This window comes from Oncorhynchus nerka, linkage group LG16, assembly GCF_034236695.1.
Source record: "Oncorhynchus nerka isolate Pitt River linkage group LG16, Oner_Uvic_2.0, whole genome shotgun sequence".
Classification (NCBI taxonomy): Eukaryota; Metazoa; Chordata; class Actinopteri; order Salmoniformes; family Salmonidae; genus Oncorhynchus; species Oncorhynchus nerka.
In genome coordinates this window covers 34,146,876-34,169,733 of record NC_088411.1, presented here as the reverse complement: position 1 = coordinate 34,169,733, position 22,858 = coordinate 34,146,876, and the positions used below count along the sequence as shown (strand labels likewise).

Sequence of the window (22,858 nt, the reverse complement as noted above, 5' to 3'; positions counted from 1 at the left end):
GCCACCGTCTTGATGTTAGTTGAGAACGACAGGGTGTTGTCCAGGATCACGCCAAGGTTCTTAGCGCTCTGGGAGGAGGACACAATGGAGTTGTCAACCGTGATGGCGAGATCAGAGCAGGGGAAGTCAATCAGATCGGTTGCAAAGTTGTATGGCAAATGTCATGTACTGCTGTACAGATTCTGCAAAGCGAGAAAGAAGCTACTGGAGAAGGGGTTGAGAGAGCTTCCTCGTGTAGGCTACAGTAGTGGAAACAGGGTATTCATGGAAAAGCAGGAGCAGAAGCTGTCAGAGTATCTCTTGAGCGCATCTGATTTATGCACACTGTGCCCACTGCTATCCAGCCTCTCTAGTTGCTTTCCAGGCCACTGATGATCCATGACACGAAGCCTCCAGTGATGATCCATGGCACGAAGCCTCCAGTGATGACCCATGGCACGAAGCCTCCAGTGATGATCCATGGCACGAAGCCTCCAGTGATGATCCATGGCACGAAGCCTCCAGTGATGATCCATGGCACGAAGCCTCCAACGACGGCCTCCAGTCCGGGGCCCGCAGAGAGGGTCCCCAGTCCGGGGTCGGCGGTGAGGGTCCCCACACCAGAGGCGCTACCAAAGTGGGGTGAGCCAGAGGTGGAGCGGGGTCTACGTCCTGCACCTGAGCCGCCACTGTGGATAGATGCCCACCCAGACCCTCCCCTATAGGTGGTGGGGGGTACTGTCACGCCCTGACCTTAGAGAGACGTTTTATTTTTCTATTTGGTTAGGTCAGGGTGTGATGTGGGGTGGGCATTCTATGTTTTGTTTTCTGTGTTTCTTTATTTCTATGTTTTGGCCCGGTATGGTTCTCAATCAGGGACAGCTGTCTATCATTGTCTCTGATTGGGAATCATACTTAGGTAATCCTTTTTCCCTCCTTCAGTGTGGGTAGTTAACTTTGTTTGTGGCACTAATGCCCTGCAAGCTTCACGGTTGTTTCTTTCGTTTGTTGTTTTGTTGGCATCATTTTTTATAAAAAGGAAAATGTACGCTCACCACTCTGCACCTTGGTCCCCTTCTTACGACGTCCGTGACAGGATAGATGTAGGTGGTTTGTATCATGTTTTGAATACACTACCATAAACGATCTCTGAGATGCTGACGAAAAGGTGAGTGTTACAACCATCCCCGGTCTCCCCTACAATATCTCAGGACACAAAGACACAGTGGCTTTGTGGACGAAAATGTAAATCTTGTCTGATTCACTGGCCTAGGTTTGAACATTAAATTCTGAAGAAGTCAAGATAACATGCTTTGAATTTTACACATACATTCAAAGATAATTTTTGTATTCATAGGAACGGTTGGATTGACAAGACACACGATGATGGTAATAATTATGTCTTTGTCATGTACACTGCTATCTTTTTATTTTAAAAGAAAACAATTTCTGTCTTTATCTCAGTCAGTTTATTAGTATCATAGATTTTTCAGTCAACATTCATGTTTCTGTTTAACCATTTACATTTTTTTTGTAAATGATAAGCATACTATTGTTTTAGTCCAAACAAAATATCCAACCGCGGCAGAAAGCAAATACTTCAGAAGATCCACTACAACCAATGGCACAGGCACAGGCACAGGCACAAACACAAACCTCATTTCCTGTCTTTATCTCATAATAGATGAGATAAAATAGAATAGATGTGTGTTTGCCTGGTAGCGTGATGATTCATTAGAAATAGATGTTTGAAAGTACAAACAAGCAGCATCATTGTTGATAGGCAGACAGTCCAAACACAAAGCAAGCTGCTCTTCAGGAAATAAACATGTTAGCTTAGTAACATGGAAATAAGGCGAGCCACTGATTTGCAGATGAGGGTGATTTAACTGAAATAGCAGTCCGAGTGTCCTTGTCAGTCGATGTGTTGCACTAAACTGAATATAAAAAATAACACAAAAACACACATAAAATACATTTGTCCTCCCCAGGCTGATAAAAAACATTTGGCCTCCCCAGATGAGAGTTAATTTAGTCAACGCCGTATGACTCCAAGGAACCATCTCTGCAAAACTTTGAATAAGGGAATAGTGGTCTATTGCCAATTGACCTACTACTGCAATTACACACCCCACGTAGGCATTTAGTCCTGGGGCTCACACTGTCTGACTGAGTCTAGACTGGTAAAGAAACTAAGTGCTCTGAGATATCTGATCATTTAATTCTTTGACATCCATGTCAGATAAGTGTAAGTATTCTTTATGTTTGAAATGACCCCAGGAAATGTTTTTAGTTTAAGGCACGATTTCAAATAAATAGTTTTCATATTTCTCAAATATTAGTATAAATTCAATGCAGCATTAATACTTCAAACCAATTTGCCCCAGTTATTTCTAAATGATTCTGTTAGCTAGGTTAATAGAATGAATGAAATAAAGGCCCTGCTCAGATTCTTTCAGTTATTTCTAAATGACTCTATTAGCTAAGTTAATAGAATTAATGAAATAAAGGTCCCACTCAGATTCTTTCGGTTATTTTTAAATGACTAAATGACTCTATTAGCTAGGTTAATATAATGAATGGAATAAAGGCCCCGCTCAGATTCTTTCTATTTCTCTTCAGGCATGGGTGATGAAAGACTGTGTCTTCTTGTCTTCTTCAAAGGCACCAGGGGAGATTTGAAATATACAGTATATATGCTATATTGTCACACACCAGTTAGGTACAATGAAATGTGTTGTTTTACAGGGTCAGCCATAGTAATACAGAACCCTTGGAGCAAATAAGGGTTAAGTGGCTTTGCTCAAGGGGACATCAACAGATTTTTCATCTTGTCGGCTCGGGTATTCAAACCAGAAAGCTTTTGGTTACTGGTCCAACACTCTAACCGCTAGGCTGCCTTCCGCCCTAAAGACTGTGGCTGATTGCTGTATTCCAAATCTTTTCAGTTAGCTCCAGCTACACTTATGTACATGGTATAAGAGATGTCCTCACTCAGGGATTCTCTGTGACTCTGATTGGCTCACTGATTTGGAGTGCAACGTTTAAACCTAATTTAGTATTCCACACTTCCCTTGCTGAATCTGAAGAGGCAGCTTCTCACCACGATGAGATCATTTCAATACATTGCCCGATCAAAGTGTTTCTGGCAACACAAGAATGACTGTCATGTTGACTGGATGTAGTCTGTTTGGGATGGATTGTGGTAGGTTTGGGTCAAGAGAAACCCAATCCCTTAAAACAATTAAATACACTGCAGGTAGACTGCATGTGGAGCTTCTTAGTACAAAATAATTCACTCTTACAAATAGCATAGATAACAAATAGATAACAATAATCAATAAATAGATAACAATCACAATACATAGATAACAATAATATTGTGTTTTCATGAGGTCATGGCATACACTTGTCAAATAAACAACAGGTGAAAAACCTGAGCCGTGCGCTTTCTGAGGGTAATAATAGTTCATATGGTAAGGAACAAAGTAAGTGTTTGACATGGTTGCCAAGTAAGAGCTGTTCAGTGGATAATTGCAGTGATCATTAGTCAACTAGAATAATCCCTGATGCACAGAGAATTATAAATAGCCTCAGAGATATATGGAAATGTATCCCCAATTGATTAATATTGCAAAATTGCAAAAATCTCTGAAGCTGGAGCCTTATATCTCCCTCTCTAACTTTAAGCATCAACTGTGAGAGCAGTTTACAGATCACTATACCTGTACACAGCCAATCTGTAAATAGCACACCCGACAACCTCATCCCCATATTATTACTCTTGCTATATTTACTCTTGCTCTTTTGCACCCCAGTATCTCTACTTGCACATCATCATCTGCACATACAGTGGGGAGAACAAGTATTTGATACACTGCCGATTTTGCAGGTTTTCCTACTTACAAAGCATGTAGAGGTCTGTAATTTTTATCATAGGTACACTTCAACTGTGAGAGACGGAAATCCAGAAAATCACATTGTATGATTTTTAAATAATTAATTAGCATTTTATTGCATGACATAAGTATTTGATCACCTACCAACCAGTAAGAATTCCGTCTCTCACAAACCTGTTAGTTTTTCTTTAAGAATTCCTCCTGTTCTCCACTCATTACCTGTATTAACTGCACCTGTTTCAACTCGTTACCTGTATAAAAGACATCTGTCCACACACTCAATCAAACAGACTCTTAATGAGAGCATGGTTTTTATCAACAACACTGCAGTGACTCCACAATAATGAACTTAATGACAGATTGAAAATAAGAATACAAAAACATGCATCCTGCATGCAACAAGGCAACAAAAAAAAAACACATGGCACATTGACCTAAATGCAAAGCCTTATGTTTGGGACACATCACTGAGTAACTGCCTCCTTATTTTCAAGCATGGTGGTGGCTTCATCATGGTATGGGTATTGTTGACATCAGCAAAGACTGAGGAGTTTTCCAGGATAAAAAGAAACAGGATGGAGCTAAGCAGACAAAATCCTAGAGGAAAACCTGCTTTAGTCTGCTTTATACAAGACACTCGGAGGTAGAATACACTATTCAGCAGGACAACACAAGGCCAAATGTACACTGGAGTTGTTTACCAAGAAGACAGTGAGTGTTCCTTTGTGGCCAAGTTACAGTTTTGACTTAAATCTACTTGAAAATCTATGGCAAGACTTTAAAATGGCTGTCTAGCCATTGTCACCAAAACCTTGACAGAGCTTGAAGAATTTTGAAAAGAATAATGGGCAAATATTGCACAATCCAGGTGTGCAGAGCTCTTAGAGACTTACCCAAGATGACTCACAACTGTAATCGCTGCCAAAGTTGTTTCTAACATAACATTGACTCGGGGAGGGGCGGGGGTTAAATCAAGGTAAATTGGTATTTTATTTGCCATTCATCTTCTTTTTATTACAACAATCTTCCATTTAGACATTACAGAATATTTTGTGTAGATCATTTAAAAAAAATGACAATTATATACATTTGAATCCCACTTTGTCACAATGGAATGTGAAGAAATCCAAGGGGGGGGGGGGGGGGGGGGGTGAATACATATGATAGGTAAGTGTCATCAAATAAGTTAACAAGTAGTGTTAAAGATAATTACATATTACCATATTATATGTAAAAAGTGCAAAGCCTTTAAATTTGCTTGAAAAGATAACTGACTATCAAAACCTCCATTGTCTACACACCATAATTGAACTTTGAACGCTTGAAGAAGAAAGGGGTGTGGCTCCTATCCGAAACAGGTTTATGGCAGCTCTTGGCCTGTGAGCAAGTTTGAAGCCGGTGCTATTTGCATGAGAGAACTGGAATCCACACCCTCCATCCACAGAGTGCTTCTCATGTTGAGACACCTCCTTGTCTTTGTTACTTCAGTTGGCAGATATCAGCTTTTGCTCCAATACGTCTAAACAGTCAGAAGAATACATTGAAAAATGCAGTACTGGAATGTATTGGGAAACTACAACAGGATCTTTCTATAACTCATACTTTTAATGTAAGTAACTACTATAGAGTTTAACATTAGACTGGAATGTACAGTATGCTTTAAAATAATGAAATAGACTAATGAATAACAATAGACATATGGACTAATAAGCGTAACAATACGCATAGCAATAAGCATAACAATGTACATACCAATATGCATACCAATATGCATACCACTATGCATACCAATATGCATACCAATATGCATAACAATACGCATCATCCCTATTCATCTAAATATTTTCTCATAACAATTAAGAGATTCTTTCAAAAATCAAGGAAACACTTGTCTTTTGTTACTAGCACTGTCTTTGCTGATGGCTACTTTGAGGAGAAATTGTACTTGTACGTCATTTAGCAGACGCTCTTATCTTAGGGTTAAGTACCTTGCTCTTGTCAACCTAGTCGGCTCTGGGATTCAAACCAGCACCCTTTTGGTTACTGGCCCAAAGTTCTTAACTGCTAGGCTACCTACCACCCTTAAAATGACTGTGATATATGGTTGTGCCACCTAGCTACCTTACGACGAATGCACTAACTGTCTGTCGCCTATGTATTAACCTTAAAGTCCCCAATAGGCAGGTTGACGTTTATTGTCATGGTGAGTCTTGTTCTGGAGTTAGAACTGAACGATTTACACTAGATAGGCCAGCTGCAAAGTCAAAACTGGCTATATTGTAAAAATTCCTGAAAACAAAAATGTGCTTTTTGGTCTTAATTTAGGGTTAGGCATTAGGGTTAGCAGTGTGGTTAAGGTTAGGGTTAGCTTTAGTGGCTCATTAGTATGCTGATTTGGTACAGCTGTTTCATTTAGGTTATAGGTGTCAGGTTTAGTGTTTATTTTGTTTAACTACTTGACGAGCCTTAAATGACATGTCATATTATGCTCCCTGCATTTTGTTTTCAACGCTTGTTCAAGGTTAATTAAATCCACCAGACAATTTTGGTGTAAACAGTGCACCACCCAAGTAACCAAAGTAACTTAAATGTAATTTAATAGCTCGAGGTAATGTGAAAATCAGATGTTGTCAAATAAACACCTTTAATAATTTCCTTACCCCACCCTTTGATGTCTATATACAGGCTGGAGCCGAGTTGGAATGTTTGTATTTCTCAGCTCTCAATTAGGGAACCCTGCCATGCTCTACATCAATTAAGTGATGATGCCCGAGAACCCGTGTTTGGAGGATATGTTGGCACAGGTGTTGTGCCAATATATCCTCGAAACACCGCCTTTGAGAGCATTATCACTTTTATACAACAGCTTACCAACATATTCAAATAATGATTGACATATTTTCATTAAAAACATATTGATGATTTATTCATACTATTTCATCCTTCTACAAGATGTAGCCCCGAAACAAATCTAGGGTTGCTACCCAAGCCGGCTGGTTGTTCGTTCTATTTGTTCGGTTGCCAGAGACTCAACCCAGCCATTCAGTCTTTTTGTTCTGTATCTATGGATGTTCGTTCTAAATGTTCCATTGCCATTCTGACTGGCAACGTTCTTATCCCTTGCTTGCTTGCCAACTATGGCTAACTTACAGTCACATCAAACAGTGCAGACAGAATAACAACAGTAGCTGCATTTGTTTAAGCTGTTTGTAGTGACATTTATTTGGATACATCCATAACAATGAGCTAATGAGGCTCGATTTCATCTGGCATATAATATGTGCTCTCTCGTCAAGACACTGTTATTCAGAGGAGCTAGCCAACAACACAGCTAACACAATAACTTCAAACTGAAGCTGGAAAGACTGCAAACTAGCTGCACTTCGTTTCGTTTGACCTTTTTTCAATTGACATTTCTGTGTATATACAGTGGGGCAAAAAAGTATTTAGTCAGCCAATTGTGCAAGTTCTCCCACTTAAAAAGATGAGAGAGGCCTGTAATTTTCATCATAGGTATACTTCAACTATGACAGACAAAATAAGAGAAAAAAAAATCCTGAAAATCACATTGTTGGATTTTTAATGAATTTATTTGCAAATTATGGTGGCTTATGGGACAGTTGGACTGTGTTGGGGTCAGGAGTCTGGACGGGACAGTTGGAGATCGAATTTGAATATTGAAACAATGTCGGCGAGACAGACAGTAAGGTTAATACAAATCTCCGCTGTTGAAAAGGAAATGTTTAAAAGAAATGTCTAGATGCTTTTTATATAGGAGATGAAGTTTATAACTTCCTTGCCTGGGCTGATGAGACAGTGGATTGTGGGGTCAGACGGAACAGAGTAAATAGGCATTTTAACGGCATAGATTTAGCCGCTGTTAATAGACACCGACTGGAATGAGCTTTTAACCAATCAGCATTCAGGATTAGACCCACCTGTTGTATAATGCTTCATGACATCTGGGTTTAAATGATATCTTAAAGGAATAGTTCTGGATTTTGGCAATGAAGCCCTTTATTACCTTCTCCAGAGAGATGAACTCGTGAATACCATTCAAGGGATGGAATTTCACGATAATTAGTTAGTACAAATGCTATCTGTACCCGAAGACTTCCAGTCTTTGCGCTAAGCTAGTTAGCACTAGCTCTCAAAATTCCCTCGAACTTCCTGCATACTGAGCACAGAGACATAAAAATGGTATCCATTGTCAAAATTGCTAACTATACCTTTAACCCCAGCTGTTGTTAAGCATTGATGTAGAGCATGGCAGGGCTCCCTAATTGAGAACTGAGACATACAAACATTCCAACTCGACTCCAGCCTGTATATAGACATCAAAGGGTGGGGTAATGAAATTATTAAAGGTGTTTATTTGACAACATCTGATTTTCACCTTACCTCGAGCTATCAAATTACATTTAAGATACTTCTGTTAGATGGGGTCTGCCCTGATTTACACCTCAATTGGCTGGTGGATTTATTTAACTTTGAACAATAGTAGAAAACACACGTTGTTGCTTTTCATCCTGCAAAATGCAGGATGTATAATATAATATATTAGTCCATTATTAAAATGTCATCCTGTCACGTTTTTGCAAAAAGTTAGGCATCAACAAATTGATGCTTATGTATACTGGCCATGCTCCCACCAGGATTTGCGGTGCCAATGGGAAAAGATAAGATCAACCAATTGATGCTTCTGTCAATACATTACATTCAATGGGAAAAGATGAGTGCCAAAGGCTTGACGCTTATGTCAAAACATTGCAGTCAATGGTAAAAGAGAAACTTCTACCAATTGATGCTTCTGTCAATACATTGCATTCAATGGGAAAAGATGAGTGTCAACCTATTGACGTTTATGTCAATAAATTGCATTCAATGGGAAAAGAGAAACTTCAACCAATTGATGCTTCTGTCAATACATTGCATTCAATGGGAAACGATGAGTGTCATCCTATTGAGTTTATGTCAATACATTGCATTCAATGGGAAAAGATGAGTGTCACAGGGTTGATGCCCCAAAGCTTTACAATGATTGTGAAAACTTGGGGAAATCTTGGGGTTAAGTGGATTAAAATCTTCCTAGAAGTTGGACAAACATGACCTGGGAAATGCCAAAATGTATTTTCAGTGAAAACGCATAATTTATTTAAAGGAAGACACTCTCTATCAGATTGTTTTTCTAATGCCTTGCTTCTTGTCTCTTTGACTTCAAGCATCCACCATCTGTAACAGAACGCACTAAGCCACCCTTATGATGGATTCCCAACAACTCTCCCTGCTGTCCTCCTTGAAGGAAGAGTTGAAGCCTGAAGATTACATTCAGCCCCACTATAAGGAGGCCTATCGCCTTGCCATTGATTCCCTGGTGAATGACGGCAGAGAGAGCTACCAGGAGTTCCTCAAGTCCGAGCGGATAGGGAGCTTCCTCTCAGAAGATGAAATCCACTTCATAACTACAAACGCCTCACAGCCATTGCCTAGCAACCACACAGAAGAAATTGATGGCCCAGGTCCGGACGCTGCGACCAGCAAGTCTTCAACTGGAACGTACTGGCCTGTGGACTCCGACATAGCAACACCTGACTTGGAGTTAGGGTGGCCGGAGGTCATGCCTGATAGACTGCAAACCAATATACATCTGTTCTTCCATCCACCCAGACTAAACAGACCCACCATCAAAGAGGTGATCCGGAAACACATTCAGGATGCCAGACAGGTAATCTTGCAATGCATTGTGTCAATAACAATGGCAATGCTTATGGAGCTAACGGAGTTTATGGAATGCAAATTACAATAGTTGTCTTTTTTAAAAGCTGCTGCTTCTTTAAAAAAAATGTATTATTATTATTGTTATTATAGTAAAATAGTATAGCATATACTATATAGTTTATACAATAATGTCTGTTCTTCAACTGTGACTGTCTCTTTGTGTGAACGTGATAGCTCCTGAATCACAAATTGAAACTAGTCCAGGATAAAATGATTTATAGCACAACTCCCTTTTCTCCCAGGGCAGAATTACACCCACATAGTTCCTTTTCACGAGACAGGTGTGTCTGAGGTGGTGTCATGATGGGTCTATAAAATATATATATTTTTTACAATGTACCTTCATGAGTAAAAGTATAGGTGCCGCTGCAACGAAAACTCACCCAGTATCCTTGAATGTGAGGTAACTCTCGCAGTTGTGGATCAAATCCTGAGATGAAGCCAAGTACAGATTATCCTGCTTCTAACCTTGTTCTCTGAGTGATTCACAAGACATTTTCAGACTACCATTACCAGAAATAGAAATGTAAAGATCAATAGACTTTTACCTTATGTTGCACAGCAGGACAGTACACAGATCATGGATTGCCTGCAGCTGTCATGCAAGAGATCTGTCAATGCTGTGTTCAAAGAAAGAACCGGTTGTACAGGAACTGGAATCATCAAAAGATGTTCCTGAAAACCTATCATCGTAGCAGTCACAACTACACTCTCAGAAAAAAAAGGTACTGCATTGTACTTAAAGGAGTACAAATGATTGTCAATGTAGTGCTACCCTGTAAGGTACATCCATTGTACCATTAGTTACAAGTACATAATTGTACCCTTGCAGTACATACCTCAAAAGAGCCAAAAGGTACAAATGTGCCTTTTTAGGGTACCACCACAGTGACAAAGCCATTTGATAATTTTAAGTGGCAAAAATGTACCTCTTCTCTATGCCAAGTACCTCACGTGTACACGCCTCTCCGCCATACACCTTCTGACACCAGTGTAGCAAATTCAGAGGATTTTGATCTACTGTACTTTGGCCTAATTGTATCCTTTATTCTGAGAGTGTACTTTGAATCTTATCATGCAGTCATATAATCTGTTGGCTATGCAATGCCAAACCCCTGATCATTGTATTTGCTGCTTCATCCGCTTCGGTCAAGGATGGGTTAGAACACTCAAGCTATAGTTTTACTGTAGTTTCTCATGTGATTTAGTCTACAAGTATTCCAAGTACATGAACATCTCATTCCAAAATCATGGGCATTAATATGGAGTTGGCTCCCCCTTTGCTGCTATAACAGCCTCCACTCTTCTGGGAAGGCTTTCCTCTAGATGTTGGAACTTTGCTGCAGGGACTTGCTTCCATTCAGCCACATGCATTAGTGAGGTCGGGCACTGATGTTGGGTGATTAGGCCGGGCTCGCAGTCGGCGTTCCAATTCGTCCCCAAAGTGGTAGATGGGGTTGAGGTCAGGGCTCTGTGCAGGCCAGTCAAATTCTTCCACAACGATCTCGACAAACCATTATTCTTCCTTCAACTAAATTTACAGTTGGTACTATGCATTCGGCCAGGTAGCGTTCTCCTGGCATCTGCCAAACCCAGATTCCTCCGTCGGACTGCCAGATGGTGAAACGTGATTGATCATTCTGGAGAAAGCGTTTCCACTGCTTCAGTCCAATTGCTGCGAGCTTTACACCACTCCAGCCAACGCTTGGCATTGTGCATTGTGATCTTAGGCTTGTGTGTGACTGCTCTGCCAAGGAAACCCATTTCATGAAGCTCCCGACGAACAGTTATTGTGCTGACGTTGCTTCCAGAGGCAGTTTAGAACTCGGTAGTGAGTGTTGCAACTGAGGACAGACGATTTTTATGCTCTGCGCGCTTCAGCACTCGGCGGTCCCATCCTGTGAGCTTGTGTGGCCTACCACTTCGTGGCTGAGCCGTTGTTACTCCTAGATGTTTCCACTTCAACATAACAGCACTTACAGTTGACCGGGGCAGCTTTAGTAGGGCATTCATTTGATGAACTGACTTGTTGGAAAGGTGGCATCCTATGGCTGTGTCACATTGAAAGTCACTGAGATCTTCAGTAAGACCATTCTACTGCCAATGTTTGTTTATGGCGATTCCATGACTGGTGATCGATTTTATACACCTGTCAGCAACAATGGGGCTGAAATAGCCATATCCACTCATTTGAATGGGTGTCCGCATACTTTTGTATAACATGTATAGTGTATTAGCCAGAGGAGTCTGGTGTGTATTTAGGTAAATCTTCCATCTATGTGTCAAACCAAATCCTACTTGTCACAGTAAATATGGTAAACACAGTGTCAGTGTCCTTGTAACCACACACTTACTAAGTTACCAGTTACCTCTTGAGATACTATACAGTATAGATAACACTAGCAAAAAAGGAAGAGTCAACACAGTATGACATTTGCTTAAAAGTTAACATATTTGGGGGCCCTGGTGGCGCAGTGGTCTAATTAGTGAACATATTTTAACTAGATATATGGCATATATATTGCAATGTGCTGAGTGTGTTTCTGTTGTTGTTGTGATGGTCAGGTTGTAAAAGGGTGCATTTTAAAGGTACTTTTAGTGACATGAAACGACATGTTTTTACCTAACTGTAATAGGTCTTGGTCATCAGGTAGTATCCATTATGTCACCACATAGTGCAGTTCCGATTACCCACAAATGGATGAATGGAAAGCTGCGACCTGTCAGAGACAGATCCTAGTATAACACATATGGAAGGATGACGATATCACACAGCCTTAACCACCATCTTATGAGCTCCTGAAGTACCATTTTTGTCACCTGTACTTTTCTTGGCATCACAGTCTCCAAATCAGACAGATTTCCTGAGCTTACAGTAATGCCTCATACTCTAAATAACACTCCATCAGCACCACAGTGTTGTTCTTAAGCAATAATGCCCGAGGGGGTGTGGTATATGGCCAATATACCACGGCTAAGGGCTGTTCTTAGGCGCAATGTTACCAATGTAATTAGAGCAGTAAATATGAATGTTTTGTCAAACCTGTAGTATACGGTCTGATATACCACGGCTGTCAGCCAATCAGCATTCAAGGCTTGACCCACCCAGTTGATAATATATAATAAACTCAGCAAAAAAAGAAACTTTCCTTTTTCAGGACCCAGGACCCTAATGAGTAAAAATCCAAATAACTTCACAGATCTTCATGGTAAAGGGTTGAAACATTGTTTCCCATGCTTCTTCAATGAACCATAAACAATTAATGAACATGCACCCGTGGAACGGTTGTTAAGACACTAACAGCTTACAGACGGTAGGCAAATAAGGTCACAGTTATGAAAACTTAGGACACTAAAGAGGCCTTTCTACTGAGTCTGAGTAACACCAAAAGAAAGGTGCCCAGGGTCCCTGCTCATCTGCGTGAACATGCCTTAGGCATGCTGCAAGGAGGCATGAGGACTGCAGATGTGGCCAGGGCAATAAATGCAATGTCCGTACTGTGAGTTTCCTAAGACAGCACTACAGGGAGACAGGACGGACAGCTGATCATCCTCGCAGTGGCAGACCATGTGTAACAACACCTGCACAGGATCGGTACATCCGAACATCACACCTGCGGGACAGAGACAGGATGGCAACAACTACTGCCCGAGTTACACCAGGAATGCACAATCCCTCCATCAGTGCTCAGACTGTCCGCAATAGGCTGAGAGAGGCTGGAATGAGGGCTTGTAGGCCTGCTGTAAGGCAGGTCCTCACCAGACATCACCGGCAACAACGTCACCTATGGGCACAAACCCACCGTCGCTGGACCAGATAGGACTGGCAAAAAGTGCTCTTCATTGACGAGTCACGGTTTTGTCTCACCAGGGTTGATGGTCGGATTCGCGTTTATCGTCGAATGAATGTACTCTGAAGCGGGATCGATTTGTAGGTGGAGGGTCCGTCATGGTCTGGGCGATGTGTCACAGCATCAACGGACAGAGCTTGTTGTCCTTGCAGGCAATCTCAATGCTGTGCGTTACGGGGAAGACATCCTCCTCCCTCATGTGGTACTGTTCCAAAATGACAATGCCACCAGCCATAGTGCTCGTTCTGTACGTGATTTCCTGCAGGACAGGAATGTCAGTGTTCTGCCATGGCCAGTGAAGAGCCCGGATCTCAATCCCATTGAGCACGTCTGGGACCTGTTGGATCGGAGGGTGAGGGCTAGGGCCATTCCCCCCAGAATTGTCCAAGAACTTGCAAGTGCCTTGGTGGAAGAGTGGGGTAACATCTCACACCAAGAACTGGCAAATCTGGTGCAGTCCATGAGGAGGAGATGCACTGCAGTACTTAATGCAGCTGGTGGCCACACCAGATACTGACTGTTAATTTTGATTTTGACTCCCCTGTAAGGACCGACGCTGGACAGGAGGAACAGGTACGGGCAGTCAGACATGTATTCGGGAACAGACATAGAACAATACAGGAACAGAGTCAGCACACGGGTAACATGGACATATGACAAACAATGCAGCAGCAGGGAATAGAGCTGGGGAACTGACAAATATAGGGGAGGTAATAAACAGGTGATTGAGTGAGTCCAGGTGAGTCCAATATCGCTGATGCGCATGACGAGGGAAGGCAGGTGTGCGTAAATGATGGTGGCAGGAGTGTGTAATGCAGGTCAGCCTGGCGCCATCCAGCGCCAGGGGGGAAGAGCGGGAGCAGACGTGACACCCCCCTTTGTTCAGGGCCAATAAACTGAAAATAAACGCAGTTGACAGTGAGAGGACAGTTTTTTGTTGTTGCTGAGTTTAGTATAGTATGTAATGGTATACAAATTATTTTCATAAATCATCATGTTTTTCTGTACTTCTCGTTCTAATTTGTGTTAATGTCCCTTCATTCCCTACAGGTTATTGCAATTGTAATGGACATTTTTACAGATGTGGATATATTCAAAGAGGTGGTTGATGCCTCCACCAGAGGAATTCCAGTTTATGTGCTTCTGGATGAATTTCATCTGCAAAGCTTTCTCTTAATGGTTGAGAATCAAGACATCCAAATCCCAAAACTTAGGGTAAGTTCAGATCCTCTGCTACAATGGTAACATACATGCATCGACTGATCATCCTCTCATCGTCTAAACAGTATTGATTCAACCACTGACAGTAGGTCCTCAAAATGACAGACTGAAGAAGTCAAAGTCTCACTTCTCCTGTTTTTGCAGGGTGAGGCAGTTTAAAGGGCGAGGTAGTTATTACCACAGGTATGAATCTATGCAAAGGTGCATTGAAGCTGTTCTGGCTCGCAGTGGCCCAACGCACTATTAAGACACTTTATGTTGGTGTTTCCTTTATTTTGGCAGTTAACTGTATTTATTACCTGAGGGATGAGGTATTTAGCACGCAGCAACCACACCCTTTAAGTATATTCACAAAAGGGCGACAGTTAGTCTAGCATTTAGAGTGTTGGGCCAGTAACCGAAAGGTTGCTGGTTTGAATACCCGAGCAGACAAAGTGAAAAATCTGTCAATGTGCCCTTGAGCGAGGCACTTAATCCTAATTTTCTCCAGGGGTGCCGTACTACTATGGCTGACCCTATAAAACAACACATTACACTGCCCCTATCTGGTGTATGTGACAATAAACCTTTTCTTTATATATATATATATATATATATTCAGGCTTTGCATAAAGCGATATGTTACCATAGAATGGTCTTGGTAACATTCCACTGACTCTCTTGGTCTACAGAACATGAGAGTACGCATAGTGAAGGGTCAGGATTACCTCTGTCGTTCAGGATCTACATTTCATGGAGCAATGGAGCAGAGGTTTCTGTTGGTGGACTGCCAAACAGTGGTGTACGGATCATACAGGTAAATGGAGCTCAGGGAGAAGAAATGTCCAATAACCAGATCCTATTGTTACTGTTAATGCAATCCAGGTTCCTTGGGACGTCCCTACCCTAAAGCCCAACCTTAACCCCTACTCTTACCCTAACCTTAACCATATCAACTTCAATGGGGGTGACGTCAGAGCTGGGACGTCCCAAGGAATCCGGATAGCAAGTACACTATCGTTACTGTATGATAATCTAGCAGCTCAGAAAAAGTATTTTCCAATATTGATGAAAATGTTCTTTAGATATAAATGAAAGGCACTTTATTGAGTCATTATCATGTTCTTTCTTTGCATTTTAACAGTGACTATTTGAACACGATAAGGGTAAGGCTTAAAGGGATGGTTTTCTGAATATTTACCCCATTCATAATTATTTTCTTACATCTGTGAAGTAAACACAATGAATGGAAAATGAGAATGAAAACTTGGACAAAGTTTTTAGGAAAAAGTTATTTTCCAAAATGTTACATGACAGGGCTGTCTGCAGATCCTGTATTTCAACTCTATATGGAACACAGAACTTATTTTGAAATAAGAAAACATTTAAGATTGGGCTAAAAAATCGAAAAGGGTTAACTTTTCAAAAATTGCATTTTTATGAGGTAGGGGCTGATAAATTCCTAGAATACCTATGGGTAACAGATAAAGCAATATTACTTTTTTATTAATTTTTTAAACTTTAGACAGCCTGAAGGCTTATCTTCGATACATCTTCAACAATTTACTGATATTGTGAAACTGTCTACCTCAGTTGACCGTGTGCAGTTGACTGAGATAAAAATGGCTGTTATTTCATTTTCACTGAAGTAATTGCTGCTCTCTGTTTATTCTTTTCTGCCTAGCTTCATGTGGTCCTATGAGAAAATCAACCTGAGTATGGTGCAGGTCATAACAGGCCAGCTGGTGGAGTCCTATGACGAGGAGTTTAGAACGCTCTTCGCCCGTTCTTTCGTGCCAGCAGTTCTCACCCCTCCCGAGACTGTGCTACTAGAACGGAATGGAAGACATGCTCGGGCAAAGTATGCTTCTGAATCCAGACAAGCCTTTGAGAGGAAGGACCAGTTGAGACATACCCTGGACACAGTGTACAGGAAAGCCTGTGAGAGACAGACGGGCATGACGAGCCATATGGGAGAGATGGAGGAGAGACTTTATGACAAGGAGCCATTTGAACACAGACCCATGATCAACCACGGCGAGAGTGTTCAAAACCGCATCCATCAGTTCCAGTCTGCAGAGACTGTGAACTTCCTGAAAAGGCACAGTTATGCTGGGGAGAGACAAGAAGTCCCATATGTTCCACACAACACAAGGTATGGGGCAAGCAACTGGAACGTGGCTGGAGATGGAGGTAATCACTGCGCTCCTGGAAGAAGCCACTTTTCCAATGCTTTGGAAGACCATTCTCAGGGGGCACAGATAATCAGAGGTCGCAATTTTCGCCAGTCCTACCACGGGAATGACAAACAAGTCCGCTCTATGCAGCGGAACATGCCAACTTTGAAGAACACGGCTAAGTCCTTCTTGCGCACATATAGGATAGAGTCTTACCTCAATAACACTGATGATCCTATTGGGGAATCCTGTGACTATCTGGACCAGTATGAAGCACAGGAAAACAAAACTAGCTCATTGATTCCTTCCAGACTTAGGTCATCCCTTGTTTTCAAGTCCACTATTCCAGAGAAACCGGAGACAAACAGTCACTCAAACAACTCTTCCTCTTCCATGCGTCAGGTTGACCCCTCTGCAAAGCCAAACAATGCACCGTATTACTCTTCAATGCAATTGCAATGGAATCCAGCGACATCGAAGGAAAACAGAATGAGACAAGATGAATACATTATGAAAAGGCGGAGTCTGCAGATTTTGGATGATCCTCGGAATAACATTGGCTATGGCCCAGGAAGAGACCCATATCAGTCGGTCTATGCCTGCCTGGGAAGAGCCAAAGAGGGACTGGTAATGAAAGCCCCCGAGCTCCTTCAAGACAACTGGCACAAAAGACACAGTGTGGCAGACTCAAAGACCAACAGTGACTACAGAGTCAATAAAGAGTCCTCCAGTCACATGTATGGTAGGGCCTTTGGGAGGAGTCAGCCAGATGGTGGTGGAATAACATTGGGTGCACAGAATGGAGGATATTCTTCAAATTTGAACAAGGATCAGAGATCTGTCTCTCATTATGACGTCAAAAACGTTGTGGACACAAAGAGCCTCCCTGTTTCTAATTGGCAAGAGCCTCCCTACAGAACTGTGTCTGCAGCAGCCCTTGATATGAACAGCAAAGAGCCCACTTACAAGTCCACCAGCACAGCATTGGGTTCACCACATTTCCTTAAGAAGAGCACCAAGCAAATCAGATCATTGCTCAAAATACCGGAGAAAAAAGAGGGTTCCCCTAAAGGGGGTTCCCCTAAAAGGGATGGTAGCTCTGACACCATAGTCACAGACGAAGAGGGACAAATACCAGAGAGAGAGAGGAAGGTTGCATCACAGAGTAGCATGCTTCAGATGGACAAGAACCACTGTGCAGATGATATAGGGTTATCCTCAACCCCTCGTTTTAGCACAGAAGAGCTGCACCAAAATCTTCCTGACAGAACTACATCCATGGGGACACAGGGGCAGCATACGTCCATTGATAAAACGCATGAAAGGGCAAGGCTTGCGTCAGGAAATTGGCGTAGCGATCGGGGTGGCGATAGTCGTTTGTATAGCAGATTTGAGCCTTTCTGTTCATTGGAGAAGGAGCGACCCCATTCCTCACAATCTGCAACAGGCCCTGCCCCCATACCCTCCCCAGAGAGGACCAAGAGCATGTACTCTGCTAAAAGTAGCCCCACCAATGAACAACACAACCACACTGGCCAGCAGACACATAGCCACCATGAAAACAAACTGGGCAAATTCATACAAAGAGTGGGGCATTTCATTCACAAAAATAAGTAGTAGAAAAGAAAGTTAGCATAATACAACATGGATTACTGGTCAAATTTACAAAAGCGTTCAAGGGCCCAATTAAATGGTAGGCAGAGTGGAAACAGTGTACTGCACTATTTAACTTGAAAACTGGTTACATGAAGATATTACATCCTTTTAGGACTCTTTAAGGCAATGGCAAACCAATTTTTACTTGAATTAAAGGGGGGATCAGCACGGTCCAGGACAAGGTATCACAAACTGTGAAATCAAGTCAGGGGCCCACAGTGTCAGTCGGAACAGCAGAACTGGATCAGCAGCACGGCCAAGTGAACAGGGACCGCAGGAGGTTGGTGGCAGCTTAATTGGGGAGGGAGGGCTCATGGTAATGGCTGGAGCAGATTTAGTGGAATGGTATAAAATACATCAAACACATGTTTGATGCCATTCCATTTGCTCCGTTCCAGCCATTATTATGAGCCGTCCTCCCTTCAGCAGCCTCCAATGACAGGGACAGCCAGGAATTGGCAGGCCAGGTTGTCCTGAGGCACAGTCCAAGGTCCTTGTGGTAGGGGAGACAGAACTAGAAGGGAATTAGTGGTCAGCGGCAGGGAATCCGAGTGGGGAGCCGGGCCAAGCAGAGACCGAAAGGGTGGCTCGTCACTCCAGTACCTTGACGTTGATAAGTCTTCAGTCCAAGACTAAAAGATGTATGATAAAAGTTTGTGTGTGTGTGAGTGTGTTTGTACACTTCACAAATTTGTTACATCTTATTTGCTCTTCAAGTCTAAGAGTGCTTTAATATGTTATGCTTTTTGGTCTTTAATACATCAAAGATCTATATTCTTCATAATATATCAAAGCCATTAGCATTTTTTTAAAACCCAGAACCAATCAGCTGCTCGATGGCTGTGACGAGAGACTAAAAGTTAACTAAAATAGGAGGAATTCATAATGCAGTAGCTTCATTTCCATATAAAACACATTAAATAATTTCATTTTAAAGATGTCTTCCCAATAACAACTCTGATCAAAAGAGTGAAAACAATCTATTTGTTAGCCACAATATCAGAAAAACATATCCAGAGTACAGGAATAACAGTGCGTAAATTGCATGATTGGGTGAATGAGTTCGTTTGTCAAAACCTAATGCCGCTTTTGTCATCATTGCAGTGTCTGGAGTGTTTTGATGAGTATTTTTCTTGGAACAATGTCTTGGCAAAATATGCTCGGATTTTACACGTGTTGTGGGAAATGCAGTGGTATCATGAGGGACTAATTTAGGGAAATGTACATTGTGTGTCAAATATTTGACCTGTACAAACACTAACAAAGTTGGTTGAAAAATATAGTTGCTTTTTCCAAACAAATGTGACATTGTGTTTTTGTTACCTTTGATCCTTGAGGTGAAGTATTTATTTCAGTCTGTTTAAGCTACGAAATCGTTTTTTGGCCAGGTTGTATGTGTTAGTATTCAACCCATTCTTCTGACAAGCTAAAGACAATTTCACAGTCAACATGATATATAAGCATGACTTGAATAGAGCACAGCATTATTTTTGTGTTTTGCATTCCACTGATTCTGGACTATTTGAACCATACCTTTTCATTAGACAGGGTTCCTACTGTCACTAAGTACTTCAACACCTCAATCTTTCACATCACATAGAAAGTGTATCATTCAATGTGAAGTTCACAGAGTGTATGCATGCAGGCATTCAGCTGCTTGTAATTGATATGGGAATAATTGTCATTGCATCAGGTATACAAGAAATCACATTCATAATAAAATGGTGGGGGGGGAGGGGGGACATATGATGTATGGAAGGTTGGGAATTGTTCTATAGAAACTTTTTTTTAAATCTGTGTTTGATAATAGGATGTTGGTATTTGCTCTCGATAAGCATAAGTGAACACTTGGCCCTCATATAATTTGAATTGAATTACCTGTTGTTGCGTTGTGTTTTCCATCTTTAGTAATGATGAGAATAGATATTGTCCAATAGATCTGTTATAATTTAGAGCTATGAGGTCTGAATTATGAGATTGTAGCTTACAAGAGGTTGTATGGAGGTCAGCATTATGACCATCAAGTCAGAAGCATAATTTTGTAATGTCGCTAGGAAGATGTGTCATTGCAATCAGTTTTCCCCACTGGGTTTCTAATTTGTGCAATATGTAATAAATATGCAATGGAATAAACTGCTTCCAAAAGCCTCTCATAAGTAATACATTTATATTGTTATGTTCCACTAAGACCATTATGTGCCATTACGTGCCATTAAGACCAGAACAAATAGGAGTTACTGTACAAATACATGTGGTCACTAGTCTGATCAAAATAATTATTTATAAATCAGCAGATTAGAGTGTTTATGAGAATTACAAAAGTATAGAGTCTCTTGGCTATATTTTAAATGTAATAATAATAATATATGCCATTTAGCAGCCACTTTTATCCAAAGCGACCAGGGCCGGCTCTAATCTTTAGGGGGCCCTAAGCGAGAATTGGTTGGGGGGGCCCCACCGAACGGACCTCAAAAAATGTGTGAACCCCCTTGACAGCGGAGAAAGCATTTTTTTGTTTTAAAGTTAAATTCTTGCAATTCTAAACATTTTGCCATAGGGTGCAGAGAAAATGTTAAAGTTTTAAAGCAAGTTTTCTGCTTGTCTATACATTTTGCCATGGTGAGTAGAGAACAAAAGATCAAAACTGCTGATGCACAACCAAATTTCGAACTTGCACCTTTTTTATTCTACTATTCTAACTCTCTAGTGGCTGGGGGCCCTAAGCGACAGCTCATGGCGCTTAAGCCTGGAGCCAGCCCTGAAAGCAACTTACAGTCAAGCATGCAAGGACAGCTATGCCACCACACCCCATGAGACCTGTGTTTGCTGATCTATTTATTGTAAATATTCATTAGCCTTGGAGCTCGCATAGCGAATGATGAGGGAAGAACATTTTTTCTTTTCTACTCAATGTCAAACTAGTTGCTGCAGGACAGTGGGACAGGGTTGGGGACAATCAAATCAAATCAAATCTTCTCGACTGTATGTAATGAAACCTAAGATGACCTGGGGTACTAATGTAAGAAATAACACGTAAAAAAACAAAAAACTGCATAGTTTCCTAGGAACGCGAAGCGAGGCGGCCATCTCAGTCGGCGCCGGAAGTACTAATCCAGTCAATTCAGGAAGTACACTGAAATTCCAATTCTCTTCAATGCTTTTCAATGAGGAAAACGTGTAATTGGATTTTTTTTTAACTTTCTGAATTGACTGGAATTTAAATGGAATTGACCCCAAACCTGTAGTGGGATAAAGCAACATAGTGGCCAATAATATGAAAAACAGACATGACTATTCTTAAAGACCCAGTTGAAAAAGCAAAATTGAAACACTTTTCAATTGGACACCATTCTTAACAGTGGCTTCACCAACAGTGGCCATATGTTGTTTGAATTATTGTATTTTTGCAATAATGTACACTACTGTTCAAAAGTTTGGGTTAATTTAGAAGTGTCCTTGTTTTTGAAAGAAAATCTCATTTTTTTGTCAATTAAAATAACATCAAATTGATCGAAAATACAGTGTAGACATTGTTAATGTTGTAAATTACTATTGTAGCTGGAAACTGATTATTTTTTATGGAATATCTACATTGGCGTTACAGAGGCCCATTATCAGCAACCATCACTCCTGTGTTCCAATGGCACGTTGTGTTAGCTAATCCAAGTTAATCATTTTAAAAGGCTAATTGGTCATTAGAAAACCATTTTGCAATTATGTTAGTGTAGGACAGAATGTTGTCAGATTTGAGAACAGCTTGTTTGGTGAATGTTAAGCAGCAGCTCTTTCCTGGAGCACCAGCCATCCTTCTCCAAGCCATATGATCACACTAACACTTTGACAACAACAAGTCAAAGCCTGAGTCACCTCATGTGTATATTAAAATAAATAACTATCATGTCAAAGGCTAGATTATTTAGCAAAGGTCTAATATTTACACCTGTCCAGGACAGAGTACTTATCTGAGCCATCGTCCCTAAAGAAAGGTGGAGCACTAACATCTGACTTCACAACCAGATTCAGCTTGGACGCATCAATACAAGTTGACCCACATTGATCAGAAGGGGAAACTGCTGGGGTTGGTGAGGGGGATGGGCAGGAGAAAGACTTGAAGCCCTAGGCTGCAGTAAACTTGCGCTGATTGGTTAAGAGATAGGAGAATCTATATCCTTAATAAGGTCACTAAGCTGACTCGGAGGTGTCCCATTATTACTGAGGACTAGGGATGATGGTACATCAAAAGATAGAGGTGGGATACCCTGGTCACGTGGAGTAAACAGCCTACCCCTCCCAGTGCTTGTAAACTCAGGACTAGGAA

At 41.3% G+C, this 22,858-nt stretch overlaps 1 protein-coding gene and 1 long non-coding RNA gene across 2 annotated transcripts; one reads left to right on the top strand and one right to left on the bottom strand.

Annotated features, from left to right (window-relative positions):
• Positions 1-5,312: 5,312 nt before the first annotated feature.
• LOC115144403 (uncharacterized) lies at positions 5,313-10,635 on the bottom strand. Its single transcript, XR_003865812.2, has 3 exons — positions 10,205-10,635; positions 10,040-10,086; positions 5,313-5,397 (listed from the first exon to the last, which is right to left on the bottom strand). It is a non-coding gene; the product is annotated as an uncharacterized LOC115144403 (long non-coding RNA).
• On the top strand, positions 5,367-18,695 carry fam83b (family with sequence similarity 83 member B). Its single transcript, XM_029685424.2, has 5 exons — positions 5,367-5,487; positions 9,101-9,603; positions 14,558-14,722; positions 15,400-15,524; positions 16,392-18,695. The coding sequence occupies exons 2-5, from the start codon at positions 9,139-9,141 to the stop codon at positions 18,499-18,501; spliced, it is 2,865 nt and encodes a 954-aa protein (XP_029541284.2). The 5' UTR covers positions 5,367-5,487; positions 9,101-9,138; the 3' UTR covers positions 18,502-18,695.
• Positions 18,696-22,858: the final 4,163 nt, after the last annotated feature.

Excerpts from the sequence above, each read along its gene's own strand:
- fam83b (XM_029685424.2), top strand. The coding sequence starts at position 9,139 with ATGATGGATTCCCAACAACTCTCCCTGCTGTCCTCCTTGAAGGAAGAG. Across the intron at positions 9,604-14,557 it reads ACATTCAGGATGCCAGACAG|GTTATTGCAATTGTAATGGA; the intron begins GTAATCTTGCAA and ends CATTCCCTACAG. Across the intron at positions 15,525-16,391 it reads GTGGTGTACGGATCATACAG|CTTCATGTGGTCCTATGAGA; the intron begins GTAAATGGAGCT and ends TTTTCTGCCTAG.